The 27,064-nt window shown below is 39.9% G+C and overlaps 1 protein-coding gene across 4 annotated transcripts; it reads left to right on the top strand.

The window, feature by feature from the left end:
• Positions 1-1,163: 1,163 nt before the first annotated feature.
• On the top strand, positions 1,164-27,064 carry CKAP2 (cytoskeleton associated protein 2). 4 transcript variants are annotated; one of them, XM_061434698.1, is made up of 9 exons: positions 1,164-1,365; positions 2,289-2,373; positions 14,829-14,907; positions 15,030-15,889; positions 16,569-16,773; positions 18,202-18,372; positions 20,309-20,378; positions 25,131-25,383; positions 25,814-27,064. In XM_061434698.1, exons 1-9 carry the CDS (start codon positions 1,296-1,298, stop codon positions 26,067-26,069), a joined length of 2,049 nt encoding a protein of 682 aa, XP_061290682.1. In that variant the 5' UTR covers positions 1,164-1,295; the 3' UTR covers positions 26,070-27,064. The 4 variants fall into 4 exon arrangements, with proteins under 4 accessions (XP_061290682.1, XP_061290684.1, XP_061290681.1 ...); XM_061434697.1 differs by lacking the exon at positions 1,164-1,365 and adding an exon at positions 1,798-1,965; XM_061434699.1 differs by lacking the exon at positions 1,164-1,365 and adding an exon at positions 1,990-2,118.

Genomic DNA, 27,064 nt, shown 5'->3' with positions numbered 1-27,064 from the left:
TTACTTTGCCAACAAAGGTTCGTCTAGTCAAGGCTATGGTTTTTCCAGTGGTCATGTATGGATGTGAGAGTTGGACTGTGAAGAAGGCTGAGCGCTGAAGAATTGATGCTTTTGAACTGTGGTGTTGGAGAAGACTCTTGAGGGTCCCTTGGACTGCAAGGAGATCCAGCCAGTCCATTCTGAAGGAGATCAGCCCTGGGATTTCTTTGTAGGGAATGATGCTAAAGCTGAAACTCCAATACTTTGGCCACCTCATGCGAAGAGTTGACTCATTGGAAAAGACTCTGATGCTGGGAGGGATCGGGGGCAGGAGGAGAAGGGGACGACAGAGGATGAGATGGCTGGATGGCATCACTGACTTGATGGACGTGAGTTTGAGTGAACTCCGGGAGTTGGTGATGGACAGGGAGGCCTGGCGTGCTTCGATTCATGGGGTCGCAAAGAATCGGACAAGACTGAGCGACTGAACTGAACGACTAACACTTTTCTTTCACTTTTTCCTCTGTACTGCACAATTATCAGATGCGAAAAAGAGGAGAGGAAGAGAAAAGTTTAAAATGAGGATCAGATCAGATCAGATCAGTCGCTCAGTCGTGTCCGACTCTTTGCGACCCCATGAATCACAGCACGCCAGGCCTCCCTGTCCATTACCAACTCCCGGAGTTCTCTCAGACTCACGTCCATCAAGTCAGCCATCTCATCCTCTGTCGTCCCCTTCTCCTCCTGCCCCCGATCCCTCCCAGCATCAGAGTCTTTTCCAATGAGTCAACTCTTCGCATGAGGTGGCCAAAGTACTGGAGTTTCAGCTTTAGCATCATTCCTTCCAAAGAAATCCCAGTGCTGCAGTTCATGGGGTCGCAAAGAGGACACGACTGAGCGACTGAACTGAACTGAACTGAAACACACCAGACAACACTTTTCTCCTCTGCCTTCGTCAATGCAGTGTGAGAGTCTAAAGAGATCTATCTGCTACTGAGCAGAGACGTAGCAGGCCGACTCCTCTCACATGACCAAGTCCAAGTCCAAGCCCAAGCCGAAGCACGCTGTTTAAGTTTGAAAACCCACGGACTCAGTCCAGAGCGGTCGTAACCGAAGTCAGGAGTCGCAAGCCCCGCCTCTGCAACCGTAGCTCAGGCCCCGCCCCTCTATGCCCATTGGCTCGTTCAATTCACGCCGAGCACCAATGGGCGGCCGCGCTGTCTAAGGCAGAGCCCGCGCGCCCAGAGGCAGAGAAGAGCAGCGGCGTCCGGAGGAAGTTTACGCCAGAGACGCGTACCCTGCTTCCCCGAGCTGTGATGAGCACCCCAGCCATCCCCCAGGACCTGCAGCTGAACCCGAGTCAGAGGACCCAGTCCGCATTCAGAGGTGAGGCCCGCGGTGGCGGGAGTGGCGCGAGCCGGACGGTGGATCGCTTGCCTGAGGGGCCGGGGCGCCCGCGGGCGCGGGATGGCTCGGGCAAGGCCGTCAGGGCCGCGGGGCCGCAGACCGGCTTCCCCCGCCCCCAACCCCGGTACGGTTGTGTGAGAAGCCCGCACGGGGCGCTTGGCCTCTCGCGGCCGCGTTCTCGGCGTTTATGAACGGGACAATCGGAGTGGTGCCCGCTGTGTGGTGTTAGTGTACGGATTGAACGCCTTGCGTGCGGTCGAGACACGCTGGCGGGGGGAGACGCGCCTCAGGTGAGAGAATCCGTTTAGCCGGGGGCGAGGTAGGAGCGAGTGTGCAGGGCTCCGGGCCCGCGGGGGCGGGGCCGCGCCCGCCCGGGTGAGCTGCGCCTGCGCAGGCCCCTCCCACCTCCGGAGTCGAGAGTTCTTTTCTGCAGAGAAGGGTGTGCGCGTTTGATGCTTCAGATTGAACGCATGTTCCCTTCGAGTTCAGAGAAATCTGTTGTCCGGGTTGTCCGGGTCTTCAGAAATAATAGCTGTTTCTTGGCCTATGGATGGGAAAACAAATTCTCACCCACTTCTGGTAAATTAGAACTTGGAGTCAGGTGTCTCATCTCTACCATTTAGCTCTTGAAACTTGGCTTTCGGGAACTGTATGTCGACAGTGATGCTCTCCAGACTTCACTTTCGGACAGTAGGGAATGTTATTCTTGTACAGAGTGGTTATGGGGACCAGGTATAGTAACAGTCATTTAAAAATATTATTTCTCAAAGGCAGTATTGAAATGGGAAATTTTCGGTTATAGACAGTATGTGATCTCAAGTAGAATATTTTTCGAAGTTAAATCAGTATTTTATTTGGTGTTATTGTAGCTGATGCTGACCTGTAGCTCTTTTGTTATTTAGAGCAAAGAAGACAAAAACTCAAGGAGCATCTGTTAAAAAGAAAAACTTCCTTTGCATGCAAACAGGAAAATCAGATGTTACTCAGGTGAGGTCAAATTTTTTTCAATTCACATTTGTCAAATTAGAGCTGTCCAGTAAAGATGTAATGTGAGCCACATGTGTAATTTAAAATTTTCTAGTGGCCACATTTTTTAAAGGAAATGAATTTTAATAACATTTTATTTAATCCAGTATTTTAATTTGCATTTCTTTATGATAGGTACTGTATTTATTGATATAGTTTGTCTTGATGAATGCTTCATACCCTTCTCCAGGGTGGAAACTTCTGCTTATATTTAGGAGATAGAGCTGGCAGGACTTGGTGATGGATTAGCTGTGGGATATAAAAGAAAAAATAGAGTCAGAGATGATCCTGAATATCCAGGTTAAAGGAGGCTAAAGAGATATGACAGCTAAGTTCAATACCTGACCCTTATACTGTGTTTGATAGTGGAAAAGGAAATACTGTGAAGGACATTATTAGCTCAGTTTTCAACTGTGAACAATAAGGTGGTAAATCAAAGTAAACTTATGAATTTGATAACTGTTCTGTGAGTATATAAAATTCCTGTTTTTAGGAAATAAACATCAAATCATTTAGTGGTAAAGAGCCATCATGTATATAACTTAACTTGAAAGGTTCAGGTAAAAAGTTGTATATATTCTACACATAGATACGTTCAGAAAGAGTGCAAATGATATTGCAAATGAGATAAAATGTTAACAGGCAAATCTGGGTAAAGAATATATGCATATTCTTTAAATTATTTATAATTTTGCAACTTTATATAAGTTTGGCATTGTTCCCAAATAAAAATTAAAAAATATATATTTTTTACATTAATTAGTTTCTTTCAGTTCAGTTGCTCAGTCGTGTCCGACTTTTTTGTGACCCCATGAATCACAGCACGCCAGGCCTCCCTGTCTATCACCAACTCCCGGAGTTCACTCAAACTCACGTCCGTCGAGTCAGTGATGCCATCTAGCCATCTCATCCTCTGTCATCCCCTTCTACTTCTGCCCCCAATCCCTCCCAGCATCAGAGTCTTTTCCAATGAGTCAACTCTTCGCATGAGGTGGCCAAAGTATTGGAGTTTCAGCTTCAGCATCAGTCCTTCCAATGAACACCCAGGACTGATCTCCTTTAGAATGGACTGATTGGATCTCCTTGCAGTTCAAGGGACTCTCAAGAGTCTTCTCCAACACCACAGTTCAAAAGTATCAATTCTTCGGCGCTTAGCTTTCTTCACAGTCCAACTCTCACATCCATACATGACCACTGGAAAAACCATAGCCTTGACTAGACGGACCTTTGTTGGCAAAGTAATGTCTCTGCTTTTCAATATGCTATCTAGGTTGGTCATAACTTTCCTTCCAAAGCGTAAGTGTCTTTTAATTTCATGGCTGCAATCACCATCTGCAGTGATTTTGGAGCCCAGAAAAATAGTCTGACACTGTTTCCACTGTTTCCCCATCTATTTCCCATGAAGTGATGGGACGACATGCCATGATCTTTGTTTTCTGAATGTTGAGCTTTAAGCCAACTTTTTCACTCTCCTCTTTCACTTTCATCAAGAGGCTTTTTAGTTCCTCTTCACTTTCTGCCATAAGAGTGGTGTCATCTGCATATCTGAGGTTATTGATATTTTTCCTGGCAATCTTGATTCCAGCTTGTGTTTCTTCCAGCCTAGCGTTTCTCATGATGGACTCTGCATAGAAGTTAAATAAGCAGGGTGACAATATATTGCCTTGACGTACTCCTTTTCCTATTTGGAACCAGTCTGTGGTTCCATGTCCAGTTCTGTTTCTTCCTGACTTGCATATAGTTTCTTTACTTTAGAATAAACATTTTCTTTACAAATCCCAATTTTTTTGTTCAAGACAAAAAGATGATCCTAGACTTTTGATTTGAATAACTGGGTGGATGGTGATCCTGTATATTGAGATGGGAAGCGTGAGGGAAGAGTGGGAGAATCCAGAGCTCTGTTTGACCATGATAAGTTTGAGGTAGCAAGAAGACATCTAAGTGGAGATGCCAAACAGTGATGTGTCTGAAGTTCCGGGGGTGAGAATTGGACTAGAGATAAAAACTTGCAAGTTGTCAGTGTGTAGATGGTATTTATTTAAGACTTTGAGGTGGAATGAAATTAATAGAGGGAAAGCAGAGAAAGAACATTAATTCAAATGTGACTGTGACTCTCAAGTACTTATTTAAATAAGGGATCCAACTGGGTTATGGGGTTTAGAGTACTCTTATACACAACGGGAAGAACATTCTAAACTATAGGGCTCTCAAACTCTGTTGACCCTAAAATATACATTTTGTTCACATTTTTGTATCTATGAAGTTGAAATCTGACTTAGAATCAAAGGCATGTCCAACTGACCCTTTTTTCCCCACTTTGTTCACAGAATACGAAATCACTTGCTAAGAGGGTCTCATGGCCTGTACTAACTAGGCTATCTCTGTAAAAAGAAGTTTGGGTTTAATTCTTCTTTTTTTTTTTTAAATTGAAGAGTAATTGCTTTATAGAATTTTGTTGTTTTCTGTCAGACCTCAACATGAATCAGCCATAGGTACACATATATCCCTTACCTTTTGAAACCTCCCTCCCGTCTCCCTCTGCATCCCACCCCTCTAGGTTGATACAGAGCCCCTGTTTGAGTTTCCTGAGCCATACAGCAAATTTCCATTGGCTGTTTACATATGCTAATATAAGTTTCCATGTTATTCTTTCCATACATCTAACCCTCTCTTCTCCTCTCCTCTCCCCGTGTCCATAAGTCTATTCTCTATGTCTCCGTTAGTGAAGTCGGTCAGTTGTGTCCTACTCTTTGCGACCCTGTGGACTATAGCCCACCAGGCTCCTCCGTCCATGGGATTCTCCAGGCAAGAATACTGGAGTGGGTTGCCATTTCCTTCTCCAGGGGCTCTTCCCAACCCAGGGATTGAACCCGGGTCTCCCGCGTTGCAGGCAGACGTTTTAGCCTCTGAGCCACTAGGGAAGTCCCGTTGCTGCCCTGTAAATAAATTCTTCAGTACCATTTTTCTAGATTCTGTATACGTGCATTGGAATATGATACTTATCTTTCTCTTTCTGACTCACTTCACTCTGTATAATAGGTTCTAGGTTCATCCACCTTATCAGAACTGACTCAAATGCGTTCCATTTTATGGCTAAGTAATGATGGGGAAACAGTGGAAACAGTGTCAGACTTTATTTTGGGGGGCTCCAAAATCACTGCAGATGGTGACTGCAGCCATGAAATTAAAAAATGCTTACTCCTTGGAAGGAAAGTTATAACCAACCTAGATAGCATATTGAAAAGTAGAGACATTACTTTGCCAACAAAGGTCCGTCTAGTCAACGCTATGGTTTTTCCAGTAGTCATGTATGGATGTGAGAGTTGGACTGTGAAAAAGGCTGAGCACCGAAGAATTGATGCTTTTGAACTGTGGTGTTGGAGAAGACTCTTGAGAGTCCCTTGGACTGCAAGGAGATCCAACCGATCCATTCTGAAGGAGATCAGTCCTGGGTGTTCACTGGAAGGACTGATGCTGAAGCTGAAACTCCAATACTTTGGCCACCTCATGCGAAGAGTTGACTCATTGGAAAACTCTGATGCTGGGAGGGATTGGGGGCAGGAGGAGAAGGGGACGACAGAGGATGAGATGGCTGGATGGCATCACTGAGTCGATGGACGTGAGTCTGAGTGAACTCCGGGAGTTGGTGATGGACAGGGAGGCCTGGCCTGCTGCGATTCATGGAATCGCAAAGAGTTGGACACGACTGAGCGACTGAACTGAACTTTGAATATTCCATTGTGTATATGTACCACAACTTCTTTATCCATTCATCTGTTGATAGACATCTAGGTTGCCACCATGTTCTAGCTATTGTATATAGTGCTGCAGTGAACAGTGGGATACATGTGTCTTTTTCAGTTTTGGTTGCCTCAGGGTGTATGCCAGGAGTGGGATTGCTGGGTCATATAGTGGTTTTATTCATAGTTTTTTAAGGAGTCTCCATACTGTCTTCCATAGTGGCTATATCAATTTACATTCCCACCAACAGTGCAAGAGCATTCCCTTTTCTCCACACCCTTTCCAGTATTCATTGTTTGTAGACTTTTTGATGATGGCCATTCTGACTGGTCTGAGGTTGTGGTTTTGATTTGCATTTCTCTAATAATGAGCGATGTTGAGCATCTTTTCATGTGTCTGTTAGCCATCTGTATGTCTTCTTTGGAGATATGTCTGTTTAGGTCTTTTCCCCACTTTTTGATTGAGTTGTTTGTTTTTCTGGTATTGAGTTATATGAGCTGCTTGTATATTTTGGAAATTAATCCTTTGTCAGTTGTTTCATTTGCTTTTATTTTCTCCCATTCTGAGGGTTGTCTTTTCACCTTGCTTATAGTTTCCTTTGCTGTGCAAAAGCTTTTAAGTTTAATGAGGTCCCACTTGTTTACTTTTGTTTTTATTTCCTTTACCCTAGGAGGTGGGTTATAGAGGATCTTGCTTTGATTTATGTCATCAAGTATTCTACATTTTCCTCTAAAAGTTTTATAGTTTCTGGTCTTGGATTTAGGTCTTTAATCCATTTTGAGTTTATCTTTGTGTATGGTGTTAGGAAGTGTTCTAATTTTATTCTTTGACGTGTAGCTGTCCAGTTTTCCCAGCACCATTTACTGAAGAGGTTGTCTTTCCCCACTGTGTATTCTTGCCTCCTTTGTCAAAAATAAGGTACCCATAGGTGCATGGGTTTATTTCTGGGCTTTCTATCTTGTTCCATTTTGTCTATATTTCTGTTTTTGTGCCAGTCCCATACAGTCTTGATGACTGTAGCTTTGTAGTATAATCTGAAGTCAGGAAGGTTGATTCCTCCAGCTTCATTCTTCTTTCTCAAGACTACTTCAGCTATTCAGGGTCTTTTGTGTTTCCATATGAATTGTGAAATGTTTTGTTCTAGTTCTGTGGAAAATGCCATTGGTAATTTGATAGGAATCACACTGAATCTGTAGATTGCATTTGGTAGTATAGTCATTTTCACAATATTTATTCTTCCTACCCAGGAACATGGAGTATCTCTCCATCTGCTTATGTCATCTTGGATTTCTTTCATCAGTGTCTTATAATTTTCTGTGTACAGTTCTTTTGTCTCCTTATGTAAGTTTATTCCTAGATATTTAATTCTTTTTGTTGCAATGGTGATTGGGATCGATTCCTTAATTTCTCTGTCTGATTTTTCACTGTTAGTATATAGAAATGCAAGTCACTTCTTTGTATCGATTTTGTATCCTGCAACTTTGCTAAATTCACTGATTAGCTCTAGTAATTTTCTGATACTATCTTTAGGGTTTTCTATGTATAGTATCATGTCTTCTGTAAACAGTGAGAGCTTTACTTCTTCTTTTCTGATCTGGATTCCTTTTATTTCTTTTTCTTCTCTGATTGCTGTAGCTAGGACTTCCAAACTATGTTCAATAATAGTGGTGAAAGTGGACACCCTTGTCTTGTTCCTGATCTTAGGGGCAATGCTTTCAGTTTTTCATCATTGAGAATAATGCTTGCTGTAGGCTAATCATGTATGGCCTTTACTATGTTGAGGTAGGTTCCTTCTATGCCCATTTTTTTGAAGAGTTTTAACCATAAATTGGTGCTGAATTTTTTCAAAGGCTTTTTCTGCATCTATTGAGATTATCATATGGTTTTTATCTTTCAGTTTGTTAATATGGTATATCACATTGTTTGATTTGCGTATATTGAAGAATCCTTGCATTCCTGGAATAAACCCAACTTGATCATGGGGTATGAGCTTTTTGATGTGTTGCTGAATTCTGTTTGCTGAAGTTTTGCTGAGGATTTGTGCATCTGTGTTCATCAGTGATATTGGCCTGTAGTTTTCTTTTTTTGCGTTGTCTTTGTCTGGTTTTGGTTTTCAGGGTGATGGTGGCCTCATAGAATTGAGTTTGGAAGTGTTCCTTCCTCTGCAATGTTTTGAAAGAGTTTGGAAGGATAGGCATTAGCTCGTCTCAAAATGTTTGATAGAATTCTCCTGTGAAGCCATCTGATCCTGGGCTTTTGTTTTTTGGAAGATTTTTTATCACAGCCTCAATTTCAGTGCTTGTAATTGGGTTGTTCATAATTTCTATTTCTTCCTGGTTCAGTCCTGAAGATTGAACTTTTCTAAGAATCTGTCCATTTCTTCCAGGTTATCCATTTTATTGCCATATTGTTGTTCATAATAGTCTCTTATAATCCTTTGTATTTCTGCATTGTCTGTTTTAACCTCTCCTTTTTCATTTCTAATGTGTTGATTTGATTCTTCTCTTTTTTTCTTGATGAGTCTGGCTAAAGGTTTGTCAATTTTGTTTATTTTCTCAAAGAACCAGCTTTTAGTTTTATTAATCTTTACTATTGTTTCTTTCATTTCTTTTTCATTTATTTCTGCTCAGATCTTTATGTTTCTTTCCTTCTACTAATTTTTGGGGGTTTTTGTTCTTATTTTTCCAGTTGTTTTAGGTGTAAAGTTAGGTTGTCTATTCAATGTTTTTCTTGTTTCTTGAGGTAGGATTGTATTGCTATAAACTTCCCTCTTAGAACTTCAGCAAAAGCTGCTCCCATAGGTTTTGATTTGTGTTTGCATTATCATTTGTTTCTAGAAATTTTTTGATTTCTTCAGGAACCTGTTGGTTATTTAGAAACGTGTTGTTTAGTCTCCATGTGTTTGTGTTTCTTATAGTTTTTTTCTTGTAATTGATATCTAGTCTCATAGCATTGTGATTGGAGAAGATGCTTGCTACGACTTCAGTTTTCTTAAATTTATTGAGGTTTGATTTGTGACCCAAAACGTGGTCTATTCTGGAGAATGTTGCATGTGCACTTGAGAAGAAGGTGATTTCTTCTGCATTTGGATGGAATGTCCTGAAGATATTAATGAGATCCATCTCATCTTATGTATCATTTAAGACTTCTGTTTTCTTATTAATTTTCTGTTTTGATGATCTCTCCATTGGTGTGAGTGGGAAGTCTCCTACTATTATTGTGTTACTGTCCATTTCTCCTTTTGTGTCTATTAGTGTTTGTCTTATGTACTGACGTGCTCCTATGTTGGGTGCATAGATATTTACAATTGTTATGTCTTCCTTTTGGATTGATCCTTTGATCATTATGCAGTGTCCTTCCTTATTTCTTGTAATCTTCTTTATTTTAAAGTCTGTTTTGTCTGATATGAGGATTGCTACTCCAGCTTTCTTTTGCTTCCCATTTGCATGGAATATATTTTCCCATCCTCTCACTTTCAGTCTATATGTGTCTTTAGGTCTGAAGTGGGTTTCTTGTAGACAGCATTTGTATGGGTCTTGTTTTTGTATCCATTCAGCCAGTCTGTGTCTTTTGGTTGGAGCATTTAATCCATTTACATTTTAAGTAATTATTGATACATATGTCCCTATTGCCATTTGCTTAATTGTTTGGGGTTGATTTTGTAGATCTTTTTCTTTTTCTTGTATTTCTTGACTATATAAGCCCCTTTAACATTTGTTGTAAAGCTGGTTTGGTGGTACTGAATTCTCTTAACTTTTGCTTGTCTGAGAAACTTTTTATTTCTCCATCAATTTTGAATGAGATCTTTGCCAGATACAGTAATCTTGGTTGTAGATTTTTCTTTTTCCCTTTCAGTACTTTAAATATATCCTGCCATTCCCTTCTGGCCTGCACAGTTTCTGCTGAAAGATCAGCTGTTAAATGTATGGGGTTTCCCTTGTATGTTACTTGTTGCTTCTCCCTTGCTGCTTTTAATATTCTTTCTTTGTGTTTAGTCTTTGTTAGTTTAATTAGTGTGTGTCTTGGCATATTCCTCCTTGGGTTTATCCTGTATGAGACTCTTTATGCCTCTTGGACTTGATTGACTATTTCTTTTTCCATGTTGGGGAAATTTTCAACTATAATCTCTTCAAAAATTTTCTCATACCCTTTCTTTTTCTCTTCTTCTGGGACCCATATAATTCTTTGAATTGTTGGTACGTTTGATATTGTCCCAGATGTCTCTGAGAATATCAGTTCTTTTCAGAAGTTATTTCCACCATTTTATCTTCTAGCTCACTGATTCGTTCTTCTGCTATTATTCCTTCTAGAGTATTTTAAATTTCATTAATTGTGTTGTTTGTATGTTTATTCTTTAATTCTTCTAGGTCTTTGTTAATTGATTTTTGCATTTTCTCCATTTTGTTTTTTGATCATCTTTATTATCATTATTCTGAATTCTTTTTCAGGTAGCTTGCCTATCTCCTCTTAATTTATTTGGACTAATGTGTTTCTAGTTTGTTCTTTTATTTGTGTAGTATTTCTCTGCCTTTTCATTATTTTTTTTTAACTTATTGTGTTTGAGGTCTCCTTTTCCCAGGCTTCAGGGTTGAATTCTTTCTTCCTTTTGGTTTCTGCCCTCCTAAGGTTGGTCCAGTGGTTTGTGTAAGCTTCTTATAGGGTGAGATTTGTGCTGAGTCTTTGTTTTTCCTCTGATGGGCAAGGCTGAGTGAGGTGGTAATCCTGTCTGCTGATGATTGGGTTTGTATTTTTGTTTTGTTTGTTGTTTAGATGAGGCCTGCTGCACAGTGTGCTACTGTTGGTTGGGTGATGCCGGGAATTGTATTCAAGTGGTTTCCTTTGTGTGAGTTCTCACTATCTGATACTAGAGTTGGACACGACTGAGCGACTGAACTGAACTGAACTGAAGAAAGGAGATCAGCCCTGGGTGTTCTTTGGAAGGAATGATGCTAAAGCTGAAACTCCAGTACTTTCGCCACCTCGTGTGAAAAGTTGACTCACTGGAAAAGACTCTGATGCTGGGAGGGATTGGGGGCAGGAGGAGAAGGGTACGACAGAGGATGAGATGGCTGGATGGCATCACCGACTCGATGGACATGAGTCTGAGTGAACTCCAGGAGTTGGTGATGGACAGGGAGGCCTGGTGTGCTGTGATTCATGGGGTCGCAAAGAGTCAGACACGACTGAGCGACTGAACTGAACTGAAGGTTAGTTCTCTGGTAGTCTAGGGTCTTGGGGTCAGTGTTCCCACTCTAAAGGCTCAAGGCTTGATCTCTGGTCAGGATCAAAGCTTCTACAAATGGTTTGTTATGGCATTAAGTGAGATTAAAACAAATATTAAAAAACGAGGGACCAAAGATGAACTCCAGACAAATGGCAGTTACAAAATCAGTCATATAATAATTAAAATAATGGAATATACATGTACACCCATGAGCAAAGTCAAAATAGTCCAACAAAAGTAAAGTACAATAGATTGACCCAGAGAACAAAGGAAATAAAAAATTATATTTACCAGTTAAGAATAAAACTAAGTAAAGCACAAACTGGAAACCAAAACTAAAGCAAGGTGTCAAGTGGGTAATAAAGCAATGAAAACAAAACTAACAAATATGTTGAGAGGAAAGAAAAGAAAGAATAGGTATGCAAAGTTAAATAGAGGTATATGCGGAAGATTTATATGTATTAAAGATTAATTGCAACAGGAAAGAACAGTAGGAAAGGCAAACAAAGGAATAAATGTAGAAAAAAATAATAGGTTTAAAAAATTTAAGTTAAAATTATAAAAAAAAAAAAAGAAGAAAGAAAAAAAGCATAACTCAACAGAATTGCAAAAGTCCAATGCAAAGGCAGAGGTTTATAACAATAATAAAAATAAAAAGTGTGGCTGAATATACACATAAACACCCATAAGCAAAATGAAAACAGTCCAACAAAAAGTACAACAGATTGACCCGGCAGACAAAGGAAACCAAAAATTATCTCTACCAGAACAAAACTAACTATCTAAAGAACAAACTGGAAAACAAAACTAAAGCAAGGTGCCAATTGGGGAATAAAGCAATGAAAATAAAACTAACAAATATGTTGAGAAGAAAAGAAAGAATAGATATGCAAGGCTAAACAGAGGTAGATAAAGAAGATTTATATACATTAAAGATTAACTGCAAGAAGAAAAAACAATAGGAAAAGCCAATAAAGGAATAAATGTAGGAAAAATAATAATAGGTTTAAAAAGTTTTAAAAAGAGAAAAGAAAAAAAAAAGGAAACTCCCCAGAACTGCAAAAGCCCAATGTAGAGGCAGAGGTTTACACAGCAATAAAAAATGTGACTGAGAAGAAAAAGAAAAAAAAAAGCTCAAAAGCTTAATTAGATTTCATAGTGCCAATAAAATCGACAACTATAACACAGGGGGAAGAAAAGAAAAAAGAAATACAAAAGAATCTACAGAACAAGTCAAAACGTAAGAATAATAAATGTTTTTCTTGAGTCACTGCTGTCAGAGTCCTTTCTCTCGCTGGGAGTCACAGTCCGCCTCGCCTCCCTAGGATGCCCTCCAACACTGCGCTGATCCCTGCACCTGCTGTGGGCTCAGACTCTAACCTGGTCTTACTCCTCTGTGTTTTTGCCTCCAGTGCCCACAGCTATCAGAACTAGTACGTTTTCTTTTGTGGGAGCTCTTAATGACCTTTTATATATTCCGTAGATAGAGTCTACATAGTTGATCCTGTGGATTTAATCTGCCGCTTGTACAGCTGGTGGGAGGTTTTGGGCCTTCTTCCTTAGCCGCATTGCCCCTGGGTTTTAATTGTGGTTTTATTTCCACCTCTGCATGTGGGTCGTCCACTGGGGTTTGCTCCTGAGGCTGCCCTGGAGGACTTGGGTTTGCCCCTGTGAGGGCCAGGTGTGGAGGTGGTGCATGGGTCACAGGGGTTCTGGCAGCACCAGGTACTCGGGAGTTGGCAGCGAGGGCAGCAGGGAATATCGTGCTCTAGAAGGGTATGGCCACCCACACTGGCCAATACACTCCAGTATTCTTGCCTGGAGAACCCCTCCGTGACAGAGAAGCCTGGAAGGCCACAGTCTACAGAGTCGCAGAGTTGGACACTACCAAAGCAACCCTGTGCACAAAGACGCAAGGCTTTTTTTGCCTGTGGCAGCTCTGCCCCCATAAGAGTTGAGCGTGAAGGTGGTGCAGCTGCTTGACTTGTGGGGACCCTGGTGGTGCCAAGTGTGCAGCGACATGGACTACCTCTGTTGCAGGAGTTATGGCCCTATCAGAGTCTTTTCTCAAGCCTCTTGTAGCTGGCAATCAGAAGGCCTCTTTGGCCAGTCTTTCTCTATAGCTCCGCTCCTTCAGGCACTTAGAGGGCTCCCTTGCCTGGGGTCCTTCTCTGTTGTTTGGTGCATCAGGCACATAGAGGGGCCCCCCTGGCTGGGGCCCTACTCTATAGACCGGTACGCCAGGCACTTAAAGGGGCACCCTGGGTGGGGTCCTAGTCTGTAGTTCAGTGCCTCCGGTGTTTGATGGGCCAGCCTCTCTGTTCTGCTGTGGATTCTGGTGTGTGGGGGGAGAGAGGCTATGGTGATGGCTCCACCCCCTACATGTGACTCAGCAGTGTCGCCCTGCTTCCATGGCTGCCTGGCTTTCCTCCACAGACATTTCCCACCATAGTCTCCTCCCTCATATCCCCTCAACCCATCTCTCTACAGTCAACAGCAACCCTCACCCTGGGATTGCTCCACAGTCCCTAAACTCCAGCTCCCAGCCGCTGTGCCTTCCAGGGCATCTACGGCCCTGTCTGGGGTATGTATGGCTGCAGCAAGGACTGTCTGAGTCTCATTCCATTTAGACTGCCACAGATTAGCTGTTTCACTCTCAGCCTTAAATGTTTCTCCTCTGACTCAGACAGTTGCCCCAGTGTGGGGATCAGACCCCTGCTTCAGTTCCCCCACCCGCCTAGGTCAGGCTCAGTCCTAACTAACACTCCTGTTTTTCCCTCTAGTTCCTTCATTCTACTGAGTTTTGCGTGGGTCTGTATATTCTTTTACGCTGGTCAGGTCCTCCTGTCTGCTCTCAGCTGGTGTTCTGCATGCACTTCTGTGTCTGAAGGTGTATTCCTGATGTATCCATGGAGAGAGATAGACTCCACGTCCACCTACTCATCCGCCATCTTGTTCCTAGGTTTAATTCTTGAAGAACCTTTTGCTTGGGATGTATAGTCTAAATGCAATGCCATCTAGAAACTAAAATCCACATTAATTAATAAATTGTATGTTTGAAAATTTTTGGTTTTCTTTTGGGAGAGCTGTTTCAAAATAATTTTTTTCAAGGAAAGTCTGGTACCAGATACTTAAAACTAACCAAAGAAAGTGTTGCTTAACAAAGATTTTTGAAGACTCGTTTGAACAACTAGAGAATGGTTTAGAATGAGATTATGGCAGGGTTTAAGATCTTATAAGAAAATATCTTTACTTTCCCTAGCCATGTTGTTTATGCTTTAAATCACCCTACAATAAAGAAAAGTTTTGCTTAGAACAAGTCAATCTCAGCTCAGTTCTTGTCTCAGTTTATAACTACCAAGTCTGAGAGTGGTTACATGATCTTATACCTCCCCCCAAAAAGGAAGCATTATCTAAAAGCATGTGGATTTTCTTTTTTTTTTTTTCTAAGTGATGGAGATCAGAGAGTCAGGACATCTGAAGGCCGGATCCAAGAAGGGAAAAAAGTTCTGAAAATAAAGACAAAAATGGTAAGATATGGAGTAGCTCTCCATCCCTTTTTCCTCATCCCTAAAGAAGGTATTTTTTCCCTAAACTCTTTCTGAAAGAAAGGAATTCTAAAATACTGATTTGTCTTAAATAACTCTTTTAGGCTGATAAAGAGAATGTTGGTAGACCTACCGGGATCAAAAATAATTTAACAGTGGAAAAAAACTGTATTCCTTTAAAACCTTCTAATGAATTAACCAATTCAACTCTAGCCACGGATCCACCTAATTCTGAGGATAATAATCAAACTCTGCCATTGTTACCAGTTAAAGATGACCCCCAAAGTCAACATAGAACATTAAGCCAAACATTTCACCTCAAAAACAACAGTAAAAAAAAACCAGTGATTACAGAAAAACCAAAGCATGATGCTAACGTGCCCAAGAAACCTGTGCTTGGAGCATATCGTGGCCAAATTGTTCAGTCTAAGATTAATTCCTTTAGAAAACCACTGCAAGTCAAAGATGAGAGTTCTGCAACAACCAAGAAACTTCCAGCGACTGTCTCTAAAGCCACAAAGCCTCAGCCTGGAGACGTCAGCAGCATAACAGTGAAAAGTGATAGAGCCTCACATATGACGTCTACCACTAAATTTGCGAGCACTACATCTCAGATCCGACACCTTGTGCGACCTCCTATTAGAAGTCAGCACAATAAAGCCCAGGACGCCATGAAACCCGGCAACAGCAGGATGTCTGCCAATGTCACAGTTCGGAAAGGGCCTCGAGAGAAAGAGTTAAATACAGTTTTGTCTGGCATCAAGACCAGTTCTTCGCAGGACATAAAAGGAGATAAGACACTATCAAAAAGCATGGCAGCTGGAATGGTAGCCAGGCCTGCTTCATCTTCTAACACTAAACTGATAGAAAAGTCAAAAAGCGCTGGCCAGCGCAGCCACACTACGGTGAAAGCAGCTGTTGACAGTAGATGGACTCAGCCCAAAGAAACTGCGGAGGAGAGAAAGTAAGTAGATGTAATTTTATTAGCTCAATTTTCAGTAGAGTCTCATTTGTGAATTCAGCTTATCATTTCCTTGATATTAGAGTATTCAAGTTTTTTGTACATGGATTCTCTTCATGTGTATATCAGTCTAAGCCTATTTATATTGTGGAACAGAATATCCTAAGTATACATATGCTTGAGTATGTTTAATTGGGCTTCCCTGGTGGCTCAGTGGTAAAGAATCCACCTGCAATGCAGAAGACACAGGTTTGATCCCTGGGTCGGGAAGAAACCCTGCAGAAGGAAATGGCAACCCACTCCAATATTCTTGCCCGGATAATCCCATGGACAGAGGAGCCCAGTGGGCTACAGTCCATGGGGTCGCAAAACAGTCAGATATGACTTAGCGACTAAAACCAAACCAAAACATGTTTAATTAGGTTGTTTTATGTAATCAGAGTTAAAATGGTTAATGAAATTGGGAAATGTTTTATAACCTCTCCATTTAAAAATGCATTCTTGAGGTCTTTGTGCATATAGTTAACATTGATATGTTCCCTGTTTATCTTCAAACAGGTGAACCATATATGTGCCACTAGTGTAGAATTAAAGACTGGAAGTGTTGTTCAGCTTTCGCTGTGTTTGACAGAATTCTGTCCTCAGTGTCACGGTAATGTTTATATGCTGCTTCTGACTGTAGAGCTCGTCTGAGTGAGTGGAAAGCTGGCAAAGGAAGAATTCTGAAACGGCCTCCGAGCTCAGCAGTTACCCGGCCTGAGCCCGAAACACAAAATGAACAACCTGTTGGATCCTTCTGGACTACCATGGCAGAAGAAGATGAGCAACGACTGTTTACTGAAAAAGTAAACAAGACATTTTCTGAATGCCTGAACCTGATTAATGAGGTAGAGTCTTTATCTTATATTTGTTTACAGCTTTATAGCTTATAACTTAATAGCTTACAAATTAAGTTTATAGCTTACAAATTACCTTCATCAGTGTTATCTCATTAAATTATATCATCAGTCTTTTATGACCAATTAATGTGTCAGCGGTGTTATGGAGACTTAATTGTGAGATTGTTTCTCTTTAGCCTTTAATGGGCTACATTCTAATTGAGTTCCTATAAATGAATCAAAGGGATACTTAGATTTTTTTTCCATTGAATTTATAAATATTGTATTTCTCTAAGATATTATTATAGAGTAGGCTGGGGCTGGGTATTTGCTCTGATACTTCTGTTTTTTACATTCAATCAATGTATTTACAAATTATTTTTTCTACTCATTCTACACTGTACCAAAGACTAGCAACACAAATTATTATCACAGATTAAATTTAACTAAAATATTTGCAAACCAAATCCCATTAATCTAAACCAACATGGTCTTGAACTGTAGAATTTAATGATTTGGACCAGAATCCTATGGGTATGATAATCAACTTTGGAGTGTGTGTGTGTGTGTATTTTTTTCTCCTGATGTCTCCTTAATCTTGCTTTGGTCACTCACTAGTGTCTAAACACAGCAAGACTGATGAATACAGAGTGTGATTTAAAATCTTTTCTCTAGTCTTTATGAATATCTTTAAACTTTTTGTAGTTCTGACAGCCAGTGAAAATTATGGTCAGGGAAACTGATTCTATTCCTATCTACTCTACTGGGGTTTTTTATTGATACTGTGGAATTTTCTGCCCTACTACTTACTTGTATATAGCTGTTAATTACATAAGCCGTTACAGATTCATTTTTTTAATCTTACTATTAAAACCTGACAAAGATAATTAGGGGAAAAAAAAAACTAGTGAGCTGGTTCCATAAGCATTTGGTAGGTTAAAAAATTATAAGTAAAGTAATAACAAATAGGGACTCCCCTGGTGGTCCAGTGGCTAGGACTCTGCGCTCCCAATGGCAGAGAACCTGGGTTCCATCTCTGGTCAGGGAACTGGATCCCACTTGCTGCAATGAGAAGAGCCTGCAAGCCACAACTGAGACCAGGCAGAGGCGGGAAAAGTGTATATGCGTGCACACACCAACAGATGTACTCCATTACACGCACGAGGGCAAACGTGAAGACTGAGCAGCGTGTTAGCCGTTTTGTTTACTAATTTTTTCTCAACTAGGGTTTCATTTTTCTGACTCTTGACTGATCTACTTCTTGCTAACTATTCAGAATAAGTTTGGAGTAAGGAAAACAATGGTGACTATTTTATGAATAATTTTCTACCACCCTTTTTTTCTCTTTACCACTGATCCTGATTGTAGTAGGCTTACTTAATTGTTCATAGTTTGTAGACCAAACAGCATCACTCACTTTATTTCTTGCTGTTTTAGGGGTGTCCAAAAGAAGAAGTATTAGTTACATTAAATGACCTGATTAAAAATATTCCAGATGCCAAAAAGCTTGTTAAATATTGGATATGCCTTGCACATATTGAATCACTCACAAGTCCTATTGAAAGTATTATCGCAATCTATGAGAAGGCCATTCTGTCAGGAGCTCAGGTGAGATGATAACTTACGGGTCATTATTATTTCAGTGTAAATAATTCAGAATTATTTTGGAACACATCACCATATAACTTGATACAATTTTGCTTATTTATGTGGCAATAATGAATGTTTAAAGACCACAGAATTACATATTATAGAGGCTGTTTCTCACCCTTCTAAAGCTTGCTCATGTACTAGGGATAGTCAGACCTTAGAAAATGGATATAAGCTGAAATATGTGTTTCCTAAAATGTGATATGAGAAATAGTTTACCACAACATGTCATTTTGGATATCCTCTAGTGGAGAAATCTACTGAAAGACTGAATTTTCAGTATTAAAAAGTATTTATTTAATAGAAAGCAAATGGAATTAAATTAACTTTTAAAATGTTAGCAAGCTCTCTGACCAGAGAACTCTCACTTTACAAGTCTATCTTTATGGACTCACATTTACATGCCATATGTTTGGTCCAGTCACATATAGAAAATGGCAATAAACTAATTTGTCTGACATTATTAGCAGTGGTTTAATATTGTATCTGTTACCTCTTCCCATTGTGCTGCTACAAAAAAGCCCTGGGCTATAGAATAAGTCATATCTTGAGTTTTTATTTAGTTGTTTTTTTTGTTTTTATGGGCAGATATTCCTAAATGTATTTCCTTCTGGCTAAGTTTCTCAGAAGTGCATTCTTGGAAATTGTTTACAAAGAGAGTTTTTAAAAACTTTTCTTTTTCAGCCTTTCCTTAAGAAAGGTCTATATCCTTTAGTATCAGCAAAGCCAACAAATACTATCTGATCTTTCACCTGAATTAAAATATCATATATTCAGCAGGTATTCTCTCTAAATATGTAAGGCACTTTGCTGAAGGATAATTATATTCCACCGAACTTTACCTGGAAGAGAATGTTAGGTCCCTACTACATTGAGCCAGAAGGGACGTTGCTTAATGGTGCTTATGACAGTATAGCTAAGATGCAAAACTAGAGCCAGGCATTCATAGAGAAAGCAGTAAAGAGATGTGAGACCAGAGCAGAAGTTGGGGAACAGGGATCAAAACTGGACAAGAAAACTGAACACCTGATGGGTGAGTCCTTTAGGACCAAATTCAAGAATTAAGACTGTGACCCTGAGCTTCCCTTTTGTACCATACTTTGAATATACTCCATTAGCAGGCACTGTGCTTCAAGGGAATGTAGTAAGTACTTACACTATATGACGTTTAATGCATGGTTACTGAGCTGCTGAATTTTTGAATAAATGAAATGTTAGACTAATCTACCTTGAACTCTTCAAAGATGCATTTAATAGCATGTGAAACAAAAATATAACCATGGGCTGGAATGTAGGAGAAAAGGAATAAAGTAATACAAATTTAGAGTAAAAAATATAATCAGCTCTTTGATAGATATTAATAGTCTTAATTTGCTACTTGTTCATTCATTTTGTTTCTGTCAAGCAAGCAGTAATAGTTACCATAGGCTTAAGAAAAATTAACAGAAATTTTTTAAACTGATAAAATTCTATCCCTTAACCCTGGTGGCTCAGAGGGTAAAGCATCTGCCTGCAACGTGGGATACCTGGGTTCAATCCCTGGGTCCGGAAGATCCCCTGGAGAAGGAAATGGCAACCCACTCCTGTGTTCTTGCCTGGAGAATCCCATGGACAGAGAAGCCTGGTGGGCTACAGTCCATGGGGTCGCAAAGAGTCGGACACGACTGAGCAACTTCACTTTGTTCCTTTTCTTTAAGTTCATTTTTATTTGGAAAAGACAGTTATGTTTTTCAACTTGAGTAGCAAGAATTCTGAGAAAAATGGTCTAAGAACCATTGCTTTCTTTTAAAATATGTAATCACTGGTTTTAATATTTTCAACTTGGATAACCTAGTTAATGTCTGAGAATATAAAACTTACATGGGTCTGCTTTCTTGATTAAAATAAAATTAAGCCCATCGAAGAGATGCGACATACAATTGTTGACATTCTGACAAGAAAGAGTCAAGAAAAACTTAAATTTGGTAAGTTAGTTTCTTTTGTTTCCTTCAGGTAAATTGTGATTTAATTTTAAATTTCTTTTTATCTTTTTAAACTTTTTTTAATATTTAAGTTGGTTCTTTCCTCATACTTCTGTTGACTTACCTCTGAAATTCATTGACTCTACGTAGTATAAATAATTCTTAACTAGGAGATCTTGTTCAATCGTTACCATGTATCTGTGAAAGTTACCTTACCTCTCTAAGCCTTTTCCTTTTCCTGTCTTGGTCAGGAAGGTCTCCTGGAGTTGGGAATGGCAACCCACTCCAGTATTCTTGCTTGGAGAATCCCATGGACAGAAGCCTGGCAGGTTACAGTCCATGGGGTTGCAAAGAGTTGGACATGACTTTCACTTTTTTGACTAAATGACCTCTATAAAGATTTTTTAGTTCAACAGAGAATATTTCTATTTATGATTGCTGTTAATAAGTACCAGTGGGACATACAGGAAATGAATATGATCTGATCTTAAAGGCTGTATTTAATGAAGGAGCTTAAGAGGGAATGGGCTTCCCTGGTGGCTCAGATGGTAAAGAATCTGCCTGCCGTGCAGAGACCTGGGTTTGATCCTTGGGTCAGGAAGATCCCCTGGAGAAGGAATGACAACCCACTCCAGTATTCTTGTCTGGAGAATCCCATGGACAGAGGAGTCTGACAAGCTACAGTCTGTGGGGTCGCAAAGAATCAGACACGACTGAGCAACTAATACAACCACACGTAAGAGGGAATGATCAGGGTGACAGAAGGAAAAACCAGGAAAGACTCAGTTCAGTTCAGTCGCTCAGTCGTGTCCAACTCTTTGCAACCCCATGAATCTCAGCATGCCAGGCCTCCCTGTCCATCACCAACTCCCGGAGTTCACCCAGACTCACGTCCATCGAGTCAGTGATGCCATCCAGCCATCTCATCCTCTGTTGTCCCCTTCTCCTCCTACCCCCAATCCCTCCCAGCATCAGAGTCTTTTCCAATGAGTCAACGCTTCCCATGAGGTGGCCAAAGTACTGGAGTTTCAGCTTTAGCATCAGTCCTTCCAAAGAAATCCTAGGGTTGATCTCCTTCAGAATGGACTGGTTGGATCTCCTTGCAGTCCAAGGGACTCTCAAGAGTCTTCTCCAACCCCACAGTTCAAAAGCATCAATTCTTCGGCACTCAGCCTTCTTTACAATCCAACTCTTACATCCATACATGACCACAGGAAAAACCATAGCCTTGACTAGACAAACCTTTGTTGGCAAGGTAATGTCTCTGCTTTTGAATATGCTATCTAGGTTGGTCATAACTTTGCTTCCAAGGAGTAAGCGTCTTTTAATTTCATGGCTGCAGTCACCATCTGCAGTGATTTTGGAGCCCAAAAAATAAAGTCTGACACCGTTTCCACTGTTTCCCCATCTATTTCCCATGAAGTGATGGGACCGGATGCCATGATCTTCATTTTCTGAACGTTGAGCTTTAAGCCAACTTTTTCACTCTCCTCTTTCACTTTCATCAAGAGGCTTTTGAGTTCCTCTTCACTTTCTGCCATAAGGGTGGTGTCATCTGCATATCTGAGGTTATTGATATTTCTCCCGGCAATCTTGATTCCAGCTTGTGCTTCTTCCAGTCCAGCGTTTCTCATGATGTACTCTGCATAGAAGTTAAATAAGCAGGGTGACAATATACAGCCTTGACGTACTCCTTTTCCTATTTGGAACCAGTCTGTTGTTCCATGTCCAGTTCTAACTGTTGCTTCCTGACCTGCATATAGGTTTCTCAAGAGGTAGATCAGGTGGTCTGGTATTCCCATCTCTTTCAGAATTTCCCACAGTTTATTGTGATCCACACAGTCAAAGGCTTTGGCATAGTCAATAAAGCAGAAATAGATGTTTTTCTGGAACTCTCTTGCTTTTTCCATGATCCGGTGGATGTTGGCAATTTGATCTCTGGTTCCTCTTCCTTTTCTAAAACCAGCTTGAACATCAGGAAGTTCACGGTTCACGTATTGCTAAAGCCTGGCTTGGAGAATTTTGAGCATTACTTTACTAGCGTGTGAGATGAGTGCAATTGTGCGGTAGTTTGAGCATTCTTTGGCATTGCCTTTCTTTGGGATTGGAATGAAAACTGACCTTTTCCAGTCCTGTGGCCACTGCTGAGTTTTCCAGATTTGCTGGCATATTGAGTGCAGCACTTTCACAGCATCATCTTTCAGGATTTGGAATAGCTCAACTGGAATTCCATCACCTCCACTAGCTTTGTTCCTAGTGATGCTTTCTAAGGCCCACTTGACTTCACATTCCAGGATGTCTGGCTCTAGGTCAGTGATCACACAATTGTGATTATCTGGGTCATGAAGCTCTTTTTTGTACAATTCTTCTGTGTATTCTTGCCATCTCTTCTTGATATCTTCTGCTTCTGTTAGGTCCATACCATTTCTGTCCTTTATCGAGCCCATCTTTGCATGAAATGTTCCCTTGGTATCTCTAATTTTCTTGAAGAGATCTCTAGTCTTTCCCATTCTGTTGTTTTCCTCTATTTCTTTGCATTGATTGCTGAAGAAGGCTTTCTTATTTCTTCTTGCTATTCTTTGGAACTCTGCATTCAGATGCTTATATCTTTCCTTTTCTCCTTTGCTTTTTGCTTCTCTTCTTTTCACAGCTATTTGTAAGGCCTCCCTAGACAGCCATTTTGCTTTTTTGCATTTCTTTTCCGTGGGGATGGTCTTGATCCCTGTCTCCTGTACATTGTCACGAACCTCATTCCATAGCTCATCAGGCACTCTATGTATCAAATCTAGGCCCTTAAATCTATTTTTCACTTCCACTGTATAATCATAAGCGATTTGATTTAGGTCCTACCTGAATGATCTAGTGGTTTTCCCTACTTTCTTCAAGTTAAGTCTGAATTTGGCAATAAGGAGTTCATTGTCTGTGCCACAGTCAGCTCCTGGTCTTGTTTTTGCTGACTGTATAGAGCTTCTCCATCTTTGGCTGCAAAGAATATAATCAATCTGATTTCGGTGTTGACCATCTGGTGATGTCCATGTATAGAGTCTTCTCTTGTGTTGTTGGAAGAGGGTATTTGTTATGACCAGTGCATTTTCTTGGCAAAACTCTATTAGTCTTTGCCCTGCTTCATTCCGTATTCCAAGGCCAAATTTGCCTGTTACTCCAGGTGTTTCTTGACTTCTTACTTTTGCATTCCAGTCCCCTATAATGAAAAGGACATCTTTTTTGGGTGTTAGTTCTAAAAGTTCTTGTAGGTCTTCATAGAACCGTTCAACTTCAGCTTCTTCAGCGTTACTGGTTGGGGCATAGACTTGGATTATTGTGATACTGAATGGTTTGCCTTGGAAACGGACAGAGATCATTCTGTCGTTTTTGAGATTGCATCCAGGTACTGCATTTTGGACTCTTTTGTTGACCATGATGGCTACTCCATTTCTTCTGAGGGATTCCGGCCCGCATTAGTAGATATAATGGTCATCTGAGTTAAATTCACCCATTCCAGTCCATTTTAGTTTGCTGATTCCTAGAATGTCGACATTCACTCTTGCCATCTCTTGTTTGACAACTTCCAATTTGCCTTGATTCATGGACCTGACATTCCAGGTTCCTATGCAATATTGCTCTTTACAGCCTCGGACCTTGCTTCTATCACCAGTCACATCCACAGCTGGGTATTGTTTTTGCTTTGGCTCCATCCCTTCATTCTTTCTGGAGTTATTTCTCCACTGATCTCCAGTAGCATATTGGGCACCTACTGACCTGGGGAGTTCCTCTTTCAGTATCCTATCATTTTGCCTTTTCATACTGTTCATGGGGTTCTCAAGGCAAGAATACTGAAGTGGTCTGCCATTCCCTTCTCCAGTGGACCACATCCTGTCAGATCTCTCCACCATGACCGTATCACAAACCAAAGGCAGAGGAAGGTCTAAGAACAGCCTAACCCACTGAAATGGGTGAAGGGAGGTCAAAAGATATAAACTACCAGTTATAAAATAAGTAAGTCCTGGGGATGCAAAGTACAGTGTGGTATCTGAAGTAATAACACTGTATTGCATATTTGAAAGTTGTTGAGAGAGTAAACTTTAGAAGTCCTCATCACAAGAAAAAAAGATTTGTAACTCTGTATGGGGACAGATGTTATCATTTCACAATGTATTGTCGTCATTTCACGATATATACAAATATCAAATCATTACGTTGTATACTTGAAACAAATATTATATGTCAATTATCCCGCAATTTTTTAAAATTTATATATTCTAAGCACACTGGCCCTTTAATTTTGTCTTAGTAGATCATTTTTAAGCTTCATACCAAGATTGTCTTCCTTCTGTCTTGTACTCATTTTTCAAGACCCCATGTAAATGTCATTTGTGAAGCCTTCCTTTGCCATCTCCCTGTCCTCAAGCAAATTCAGTTATTTCTTTGTATGGGTTCTCGTGACCCTTTGTTTTTTTAACCTCCTGTATAGCATTTTTCACATAATTATTTTAAAGCATGTCTCTTCCACAGAATGTGAACTTCTTAAAGGGTGTGGATGATTTCCTTTTGGTATTCATTTCTGTAATCCCTGACACATAGGAAATATTAGGTATTTGGTAAATAATTGTTAGTATCTGCTTAGAAAAAGTAAATGGTTACAAGATGGCAGTGTGGTTCTTTGATTTTGCAAATTCAGCTAACTGTAAATAAACTTGTCTTCTAAATTTATTCTTTATATTCAAACAAAAGCTTCATCTATAAATCTCTCTGTAGGAGAAAATATTGAGGAGACTAGTGCAGCTGAAGAAAAAATCCAAGAAGCCCATACTGATGATACAGGTGTTGATCTAGAATCAGGAAAACTGGAAATGGAAAACAAGCCTCCTAGAAATGTGTTTCAAGACTGTGAAAAAGAGCAAGATGACAAAGTAAAAGACCCAACCAGTGATGTTAAAACCCCAAGTACAAACACTAGGGCAGGTTGCTTAATTAAATATAATGTGTCTACTACACCATACTTGCAAAGGTAAACTTTTAAAATGTAATGTGCTCTTGTTTTTATGCTTAGGGATCATGCATGTAGTATTTTGAAATCTTTAAGCTCCCGATTAGAACTATTTGTTAATAGAAAGATTTCAAACAAAATGGGATTGGAACATTTCACCTGTACGTGCTTTGCTTTTTCCTAAATATTACCATTTTAAAAAAGAAAAACTTTAATTTCTGGGTATTACTAATAACAGTGGGTTTTGGAATTGAGCAATTAGCCAATTCTATAGGTATTCAAGTATCTAGTGTGTACGAGTTGTAACAAACAACAAAGGGAGAAATGAAAAAGTTCCTGACTTAAGGGAGCTGGCAGGCCCTCTTTCTGTAGGACAAGTCACATGGATAAATATTTAGTATAAAAATATGAAGTGAAAATGGGAATAATTTTGTGGGTCTTTCTTTTTTAGTGTAAAAAAGAAGATGCAGTTTGATGAAACAAATTCAGCATATAAAGAGCTAAAGTTTCTAACACCAGTTAGACGTTCTCGACGTCTTCAAGAGAAGACCTCTAAATTGCCAGATATGTTAAAAGACCATTATCCTTGCGTGTCTTCACTGGAACAGTTAACAGAGTTGGGCTGTGAAACTGATGCTTTCGTGTGCCGCCCCAACACAGCCCTGTGCGGAATGTTCTCTGAACCTGACCCAACAGAAGAGGAGTGAAGTTCTAATAAGGAATGGAGTTATATTATATTCCAAGAGTGGTTGGCTGGTTGGTTGGTTGTGGTTTTGTATGTCCTTTAGGTCAGGAGTTGCCAAGTACCTAAGTATTCACGGCAGAAAGTTAATCCTGCCTTGTTGATCTCAACAGACCAAGTTTTTCTCTGAGATAGGTGATTTGTTAAGACCGAGTTAGCTCACTCTGTCACCCAGTTCTGCGGTCTCCTGTGTCCCTACCTGCTCACTGCCGCTCTCCATCAGTGCCGGTGGCTGCATCTGTGGTCTCTTAACCGCTTTCTTTTTATTATAGCCAAGGTCATAAGAAGGATAGTTAACTACTCCATTTCTAAGGGAAAATGATTTGTGGTAAGAAAGAAAACGTGCCAAAGCTGATGGGTCTTTGGAACTTTAAATCTGAGTTCCTTTCTTAAGTTCCTTTTTTAACTTGACTATCTAAAATACTAAAAAAATTTTAACCCCATCGCTTCGTTTGATAACAGTTTATATAGACCATTAAAATGGAATTAGAGAAGGAATATATACTATTTCATAAATGTCATTCTAGTTTAGTATTTCTAAAATAACTAATAACTTAAAACTGATTTCTTCCTTGTAATGTTAATATAAAAACTTCACCATTAAATCATGTCTCCTAAAACATGATAATCATACACAGTAGTAGGACTCCTCTCACACATAAATACCACCAGTAAAACTGTTTTGTAAGTCTCCAAACTAATACTTAAGTGGCATATATCCTTTATCAACTCTACAGTTTCAAGTAAGGATTTGGTCATTGTAAAAGATTAGATAGTTTTAAAACTGCATGATATAAATATAGTTAAAAATCACTACTTATTTATGTTCATGAATTCCATTTATATAATAGTGCCAATCTTTGTTCTATTTACTGTCTCATGTTCTAGAGAGTAGGATTTTTATTCCTTTTAAATCTAATATGTATCTAATATGTATACAATAAAGTAAAATATCTATAT

Source organism: Bos javanicus, chromosome 12 (assembly GCF_032452875.1).
Source record: "Bos javanicus breed banteng chromosome 12, ARS-OSU_banteng_1.0, whole genome shotgun sequence".
In the NCBI taxonomy this organism is placed as follows: domain Eukaryota; kingdom Metazoa; phylum Chordata; class Mammalia; order Artiodactyla; family Bovidae; genus Bos; species Bos javanicus.
This window is presented reverse-complemented; position numbering and strand designations above follow the sequence as displayed.

Excerpts from the sequence above, each read along its gene's own strand:
- CKAP2 (XM_061434697.1), top strand. The coding sequence starts at position 1,839 with ATGCTTCAGATTGAACGCATGTTCCCTTCGAGTTCAGAGAAATCTGTT. Across the intron at positions 16,774-18,201 it reads GCCTGAACCTGATTAATGAG|GGGTGTCCAAAAGAAGAAGT; the intron begins GTAGAGTCTTTA and ends TTGCTGTTTTAG. Across the intron at positions 18,373-20,308 it reads CCATTCTGTCAGGAGCTCAG|CCCATCGAAGAGATGCGACA; the intron begins GTGAGATGATAA and ends AATAAAATTAAG.